This window comes from Hoplias malabaricus, chromosome 9 (genome assembly GCF_029633855.1).
Source record: "Hoplias malabaricus isolate fHopMal1 chromosome 9, fHopMal1.hap1, whole genome shotgun sequence".
Taxonomy (NCBI): domain Eukaryota; kingdom Metazoa; phylum Chordata; class Actinopteri; order Characiformes; family Erythrinidae; genus Hoplias; species Hoplias malabaricus.
The window spans coordinates 41,987,359-41,996,059 of NC_089808.1; the positions used below are offsets into that span (position 1 = coordinate 41,987,359).

General features: G+C 39.1%; 1 protein-coding gene across 1 annotated transcript; it reads left to right on the forward strand.

Moving 5' to 3' along the window:
* The first annotated feature begins 177 nt into the window (after nt 1–177).
* Nucleotides 178–2,041, forward strand: LOC136707609 (cystatin-like protein). Its single transcript, XM_066681781.1, has 4 exons — nt 178–445; nt 970–1,083; nt 1,520–1,600; nt 1,825–2,041. Exons 1-4 carry the CDS (start codon nt 257–259, stop codon nt 1,936–1,938), a joined length of 498 nt encoding a protein of 165 aa, XP_066537878.1. The 5' UTR covers nt 178–256; the 3' UTR covers nt 1,939–2,041.
* Nucleotides 2,042–8,701: the final 6,660 nt, after the last annotated feature.

Here is an 8,701-nt window from a genome sequence, read left to right on the forward strand (position 1 = left end):
ACCCTGGAGCTTTAACAGAGACACTACCTGCGGCACCACTGTGCCACCCCTGATCCATTCAAGTCCCTTTTGTTTTATTGGTTCAATGGTCACAGCGACAAATTCCCCAACCCTTGTGCCAGCTAACCACTAACCACAGAGAGGGAAGGAGAGAGAGTGGGTGGAGGAAGAGAAAGAGACTGCCCTTTGCTCTTTGTCCTCATGTTATTAGTGACTTCAGAAAACTCCAGCCCCCAGAGCTGAGTGTAACCTCCTCATGATGGAGACTGGACTGAAGCTGCTGCTGCTGTCTGCTGTGACTCTGCTGGTTTCTGCTCAATGGAGGAACTATAAGGACCTGCCTGATTCATATAAAACACACATTGGCAAGGCTCTGGTTGCAGCCAATAAGGACTTTGGAGGTTCTGATCATGTCGCCTATGACCAGCTCTTGCAAAATTCAACAGTAAGTAGTCTCTGTAGCTGTTATGACTGTGTGTATTATACTGTGGATCAGCTCACTTCATCATTTTTTAACATCTACTTCAGGCAAATGTATGTCTTTTTGAAGTTAGTTAAATCGTTTTCAGTAAAGTTATCAGCCTGAAAGTTTTAGTATTTAAGTTTATTATATACCACTTTTGTAACATAAAACATTCTGGATTATATTAATTTTAACAAAATTTGCAACGTTCAACAGTGTCCTCCATTATTTTTAGAATCTGAAATAATTCCACAGCGATTGCATCCATACGTTATTTAAACACATTTGGTGGAATGTTGAAAACATTGGTTAAAAATGATTGAATAGAAAAAAAAATCAGATTTGTTGAAAATGAATGCATTGTGAATATTAACCATTACAACAGTTATCAGTCAGAAACTAATGAGCATTTTGTAATGAGCACAGAGATTGATATCAGAAATATTTATTAATTATTGATTTGTGATAATAATGTGGTTCAGATCCATTTCACCACCTTTTCATAGTTTAGAGGCAGTGACTACTATGTACATTTGCGTCTGATGGTCAGTAATTGCACAAAGGATGAGAATAAAGGATATGGACATCGAGAGGAATGTGATACAAAGAAACCTAAAAGGGTGAGTAAGTTAATTCCAGTCCTTAACTCACTACATATTGGTTTTATATAAATAATTAAAACAGACTGTGACGGAAAACAGTTGCTGTCCAACACTAAGTCTTTTTGGAGCATTCCTATAGGAACTTTAGGTGTCAAATTGTCAGACAGAATAAAGAGCAGAGATGTGTTTAATTAATACATGGTTCTCTTTGGACAGCGATATTTTACCACAGAATTAAAAGTGTAAAATACTAAAAAGTTGTAAGTTGAATTATATTTGTTTTAAAAACGGTGAATATTTAGACCCTGTGCAGTCTTTTCTTTATAAAGCCCATGTTTAACTGTGTTGTGTGTAATAAACTTGGCGGTGGTGGAATAGTTGATGGTGCCAGACTAGTGGATGTCAAAAATGCATGTGGGAATACTGTGTGATATTGTGTCTTTTCTTTATAAAGCCTGTGATTGACTGTGTTGTGTGCAATAAACGTGGCAGTGGTGAAATAGTTGATTGTGCCAAACTAAAGGACGCCAACAATGTAAGTCCTGTACCTATGTGTTTTATATCTGATGTATTTAGAGCTGAAAAAGTAAAAATGCACTTGATCTTTTGAAAATCTTAAAGAATGATGAAATAACTGACAAATGTAAAACTGACTATTTGACTCTCACCTGTGCTCTGTGTAGTTTGAGTTCTGAGACGTGTTCTAAATGTGTTGTTGATTTGTGAGAAGTTATGAATATGTGACTGTTCTGGTTTCAGAGATGGGAAATTCGGAGCACGTGTTCAGTGTTTTATCTTCCTGGAGGTGGAACTATATTGTCTTTAAAAACTGGGGACAATGACCGGGACTTTGGATGTCTTGGATGTGTCTGACTCTGAGCCTCTGAAGCTGTTCTTAGATCAGACACAAATTCACACAAAACAAAGTGTAAAATGTCTTTGGACAAATGACTTAATGAGAAATGGCCTGTATTTTTAACAATGAGTTATTAGCAAAACACCATTATTCCCATTGTCTTATTTTATGTTGAATTACTTGTGAAATCTTTGATTAATGGCATTAATGCACTCAGTCTCCAAAGATTTATAAACACACCTTCAATAATTTAGTCACTGTAATGTTTTTATAGATGTTGCACACAGTTTGTAAAATCCCAATAAAAAGCATGAAATAAAATGCACATGAACCTGTGTCACCGTGCCAGATATTAACTGCCAACTAGAGGGGTATTTACTCCCCAACAGTGGACTGTAGAGCAGAGGAACTGTGTTCTCTGGAGAAATGGAGCCCCATCCAAGACTTTAGGGATGAGTCTGAGTGGTGGTTGTGATCCAGAGCTAATCATCCAGCATCAGTTCCTGACCCATTAATGTTCTTGTGGCTGAATGCCATCAAATTCTCATAGAAATGTTCTGACATCTAGGCTAATGTTTCCCCAGAACAGTAAAAGTGGAGTATTACACCAAAGTGTGGCAAAATGCTCCTCAGTCCCTTTGAATTCAGAGACGGTGAATGTTAGTGTTACTGTAAAAGCTTCTGTAAAAGAGAAGGTATAGATCTAATTTTATATAATTTCAGAGCATTTTTATTGATTTGTTTTGTGAAATTCAGGCACAGCGTAGAATTAAAGTGTATTAATTTAGATACAGGGTTTTGTTTTGACAGTGGCAATGTGAGGGGTAATCTTTACATATCTGTGATCTTTGATTTGTTCGTTTTTTACTTTAAATAAGAAGTCCCCTCTCATTCCAGATCCACCCCCTCGTACCCCACCCCATGTGAAAATACTTTGGTCTCAGTCGGGTCTCTCCTCTGTGTAAATATTTTCCAAATAGAAATCAATAAATAAAGCCACTGTCTCAAACTATGACACAGTTTCACTCCTGTAAAGACAACCCAAGTCCTAATAATACAACAACACTCCTGAAGCTCACCTGGACCCTTCAGAGTCTCAGTGAAGGGTGTGTTCACTTTATCATTTTAATGATCCAGACTTCTCCATAAGTGGGATCTATTGATCTGTCTGTGCTCAGATACAAATGCAGCTGGTGTGAGGTTGGTGGAGCTCTACAGAAAATCCCTTTTCACCAACACAGAACTGTGAGTTTAAACTGTACTTCCACCACTGAGCTGGGACCTCTAGTGGAACACAGACAAACTACAACATCAGTACAGTGCAGTCTGGAGGCCACAGTCTCTTCTATGTATCTCTGTCTTGTTCTGGATTTCTCGGTTCTTACTCGGTGCTCTTATTTCTGCACTGTGTGTTTTGCTGTTCAACCTCGTCTTTACTCTCCCACGTAAACACAACTCCAACACTGTGATTGGACACACTAAGACGAGGGGGCGAGCAACTCTTAAGTGTCTGAACTCTACCTACAAAGCGGAGCAGAATCAGAACGGCTATTATCCCATGATTTCTGACTCATTCAGCCCACTTGAGATAGACTGGGTGGTCTTAGTGCACAATGTGTTTCTTGTTGGACTCAGGATCCACACATTAACATTTACATGCACTGAATAAGTGAGTTTTCAATAATGTGTCCCCTCTAATTCATCAGATCAGTGATCACAGAGATACATCACCCATCACTAGAGCCAGAGAGAGAGAGAGAGAGAGAGAGAGAAATAGAGCAGGAGACGACCCTTTAGTTCCTGTTCTCATGTTATTAGTGACTTCAGAAAACTCCAGCCCCCAGAGCTGAGTGTAACCTCCTCATGATGAAGACTGGACTGAAGCTACTGCGACTCTGCTGTTTTCTGCTCAATGGAGGAACTATCAGGACCTGCCTGATTCATACAAAACACACATTGACAAGGCTCTGAAGGAGGTCAATGAGAAATTCACAGGGTCTCATCATATTGCACAAGGGCTTTGTGAAGCTGTTATTATTTAATTCCTTAACATAGCTAGGACATATAGCACAGCTAGTTTACTGTATAATGTTTTTAACTGAATCAGGTGTTTAATTTAATGAATATTTTGGTGCACAGAGCTATAACAAGATAGTAATTTTACACTCAATTTAAAGTTAGTTACAATAATATTCTGTAAAGGTATTTTCCTCAGTGTTATCATGAACTTATTTAACACTACTTTTGAAATGTAAGACATCCTGGATACATTTTCAACAGCTTCCTTCATTTTTAGAATCTGAATTAATTTGACACTAAAAAGTACAGTACTTGCATCCATACATTTTTAAACCAATTTGGGTTTATACTGTTGAGAAAATTGATTATATATTTTTGAATGGGATTAAAAGCTGGCAGTGCCAGTCCAATCTAAAACTTCTGTTATAACATTTAACATTGCATTAGTTTTTAGTCAGAAACTAACATGAGCAGTTTGTTGTAAACTCACGAGCACAGAGATGGATATTTAATGATAATGTGATCTGTGATGAAGATGATAATGTGGCTCAGACCATTTTCACATTTCCTAGTTTAGAAATTCGGCATTGAAGAGTCAGGAGACTGGAGTTCGGCGTTGACTGGAGTTTATTTACACATACACAGGACCATGTATGAGTACAGCTGGATGATCTCAGTCTATCTCAGGATGATCTGAAGTTTAGAAACTGGAGGTTCAGAGGTTTCCTTCACGTCCATGCAGGAAAGCACGGGCACAGCTTGGTCATCAGTTTGTCACCAGTTCAGTCTATAGCCAGTTCATTCTGTTCCTGATCCAGTTTGATCCCGATCCAGTCTAACACCAAATATTTTAGGAGGGTCTTATATACATTGGAGTAGTGGGGGAAGGGAATTGGAGGAAGAAGAGGAGTGAGAGGAGGGGTATGTAGAATGAGGGTGATGAAGAACGTGTAAGACAGAGTAAGGGGGGGGGGGTGAGAGAAAATGGAAATCAGGGGAGGGATAGGAGGAAGAATATGGGTGAGAGGAGGGGTAGGTGTGATAAGGGGGATGGTCAAGGAAAGAAGGAAATAAGCTAGAACAAGAGGTATGAGGGGAGGTGTATGATGAAACTCTCTCAAACTTGGACACGGCTAAAAAGAGTAAAGACACAAACAAACGTGAGACAGGAGAGAAACAAAGACTGACTTAAAGGGAAAGAGTAACAGATAAGACAGAGAGACTGGAGATAGCAAACATGGAGCAAGGAACAGTAGCGACAAACAGTCTGGTACAAAACAACAACAGTATAATGTCTAACCAACAGGAAGTCACACAAAGAAACTTAAATACACAACACAGAAAAGGGACACCTGGAACAGACAACGATGAGGCAGGATTATAAATGAGACAACGAGGAGGTGGAACAAATGGGGGACTATGGTGGAGACATGAACAATACCAAACAGAGCCATGTGCAAGAGCACATGGCGGGGAAAATAGACAAGACAGGACAAGGGCATGACACTTTTTGAAATTTAATGAAGGTTAATGAACAGAGGCTTTGTTCCAATGTGTTTTAAAACATTTCCATAGGAACATGTAATGTTTCATAAAGTTTAAACAGCAAAAATGTGATTAAATGATGCAGAAAAATACTTTTTTTGGAGAGCAACAATATTTTACCACAGAATTAAAAAGTTTTCATGAAACTTTGTGGATTGTGAATATCTAAACCTTGTGCTGTGTCTTTTCTTTATGAAGCCCATGATTGACTGTGTTGTGTGCAATACCCTTGATGGTGATGAAATTGTTGACTGTGCCAGACTAGTGGACGTCAAAATGGTTCTGTACTTATGTGTTTTATATCTGATGTATTTAGTGCAGACAAAGTAAAAATGCACTTGACCTATTGAAAATACCCCAAAATAACTGACTCAGGTAAAATGTTTAAATGACTATTTGACTCTCACCTGTGCTCTATGTAGTTTGCTCACTCAGTGCTGAGACGTGTTGCAAGTGTGTTGTTGATTTGTGAGAAGTTATAAATATGTGACTCTTCTGGTTTCAGAGAAAGGGAATTCTGAGCAAGTGTTCAGTATTTTATCTTCCTGAAGGTGAACAAATAACAGGAATGGGTTAATCACCAGGCAATTAGGAGCTTACTACAGCTCAGCTCAGGGGTCCTATACAAGCAAATGCATTGCTAGAGTGCTGTGTATAACCACGTTTTCAGAGCTGATGATACATGTACTGCGTTATGTTTTGAGGTGAGCAGAGTTGTATTATAGTAGTGAATACTGGTTCTAAATGATTGAGTCATTGGAGTTGCGAATTCTAGATATACACTGTCTTTGTAAGTGAATGTGAATATGCAACCGAAGGAACCAGCACCGCTTAACACAGCAGGGGAAGAGTTAACCACCTGTATCTGTGACTCGAATGAGTAGCCGCAATCTTTGAGAGATACAGTGTGTTGTGCTAATGAAATAAGTTAGAAAACTCCTTGTGATAGCATCCTGTAATCGAGTTATACAATTAATTGGAGTAATATTTTACGTCTGGCAGACACCGGAATAGCCTTAGTACAGCTCAGCTCAGGGGTCCTATGCAAGCTACTGCATTGCTAGAGTGCGGTGTATAGCCACGTTTTCAGTGCTGATGAAACATGTACTGTGTTTTCAGTGAACCCGTGAAGAAGTAAACGTTTTAAACTTCACACACGTATGGAGACTCCTCATTTCCCTTTACGTGTGTAACAAATTTGGCGGCCTGTACAGGGAGGTTTTTCAAACTCAAGACAGCATGGGGATTTGAGCCAAAGGAGCATCGCTGCACACAGAGAATGGATCTGGAAGAGACGGCAGAGTTCATTTCTCAGAAACTGTGGCTACTGCAACAGGAGCAGCTGAGAGAGGTGTGTTCCAAGGCTAAAATCCACACAGGCAATGTCACAACAAGGCGAGTGTTAGTTAAACTCCTAACAGAATCTATAGATAATGCATAGAGGAAGGGGAGGACGTGGTTAAACATTATCTCACTTCGCTGTTGCAAATGATTCCACAGGAAAATCCAGTTAATGTGGAAGAGGGAGAAAACACAGACTCACACCAGAATGTCTCCAGTAAAGGGGAAGATCGGAACTTTCTCAGTATTCACAGTTTCAGCTCAGTAATCAGGCTTTACAAGAGAAAGTGAATAGACTCAATGAAAGAATCAAGAGTATACCCTCTAGTCAATTGAACTTGTTGACTCCTCATACAAACCAATTACCAGAAGTGACAATGAGGAGGGAATTTAAAATTAGTGGTCAGATTGGAGAGAAGGGCAAAAAAGACAACCTCTCATACACCAACTTGATGCCACAGATTGACAGAGGACTGAATAAAGGGTACAGTGAAGAAGAGATCATCAAAACGGTGGTTAAAGCAATCAGTCCGGTGTTGAACATCCACAATATGAGTGATATCAAGAGAGATATTACCCTCCACCAACTTAAGACAATATTAAAAGGCCACTTCAAAGAAGATAGCCCTACTGATCTGTACCACAGATTGGTAAACATTGTTCAGGTTGTCTGTGAATCCCCTCAAAACCTTCTATTCAGAGCCATTGAGTTAAAGGAGTGGTTAATGCTTGCATTGAAAGAGGGTTATGGTGATAAGCAGTATAGCTCTGTGCTTATTCAGAAGAAATTCTTAAGGTCAGTAAATACTGGACTCATTAGTGATTGTAAGAGGTCTGCCTGGGGCTGGGGCGAGGCTGCCTGCTAAGCCACCCCCAGTCACTAGAGGGAGACAGAGGCACTCTTAATTTGGGGCAATTGGTTCCACCTGGGCTACTCCTACTTAAGGGAAGCCAGCACACACCTTAGTGCTTAGTCTTGGGTTTCTCTTTTCAGAGTGCTGTGCAAGTCTGGCTGGTAATTTGGTAAAGGCTCTTGAGTTTTCTCCTGGGTCACTCTATCTTCTTCTTCTCCACCAGAGCTTTCTCTCTGGTTTTTCTCTTGGGATTCAATATTTTCTTTACCATTTTTTGGTATTAATAAATAATTAGAAATAAGTAGTGTTCTATCTTTACTTTTTTCTTTTGTCTCATCTTGTCCCTCCCTTTTGTTTTGGGAAGCTCTCTTGCCTTTGTTTTCTTTTGCTCAATTCTGAGCTGATCGGTTTTCCCCTGACATCTTATCTTAACAGTCCAGGCCTTTTTTCCATTTTCCGTCTGAAACTACATACCCAAATCTAGAGGCTATCTGTTCAGGCAGTGAATAAACTAGAGGCATTATCTTGATTTATTTTTACAGAAAACCCTTCAAATTTGTAAAAGAAACCATTTTGAGATCCTGAAATATATTTGAAGTGGTGAAAAGCTTATGAAAACCACAAAAAAAATGTAGGCGCTTCTCTTATTTTTGAAAAAAAACAAAGTGTTAGTGACTATAAACTGAAGAGTTCATGAGTCCCATTAGTTTTTTCTTTTTAGACTTGTGTCTCCAGGGGTCTATTTTCGCCATGTAAAATTTGGAGTTGATACCTCCTACTGATTAGAAGTTATTGCAGACAGGAACCAGGTGTCCTTTCCGAATGGACCTTTGGAGTCTCCAGAGTGGCCAACCTCTCCAAAATGAAAATAAGTTTTATTGCAGAAAAAATGGTGCATACATATTATTTACACTTGATGTCAATATATTATAATGTATTTCATTACTTTGCTTGACAAAATATATACCATATACCTATCCAAGTGGCCTTTTTCACATGTCCAAGTGTCCTTCTATTAGGA

Excerpts from the sequence above, each read along its gene's own strand:
- LOC136707609 (XM_066681781.1), top strand. The coding sequence starts at position 257 with ATGATGGAGACTGGACTGAAGCTGCTGCTGCTGTCTGCTGTGACTCTG. Across the intron at positions 1,084-1,519 it reads ATACAAAGAAACCTAAAAGG|CCTGTGATTGACTGTGTTGT; the intron begins GTGAGTAAGTTA and ends TTCTTTATAAAG. Across the intron at positions 1,601-1,824 it reads AACTAAAGGACGCCAACAAT|AGATGGGAAATTCGGAGCAC; the intron begins GTAAGTCCTGTA and ends TTCTGGTTTCAG.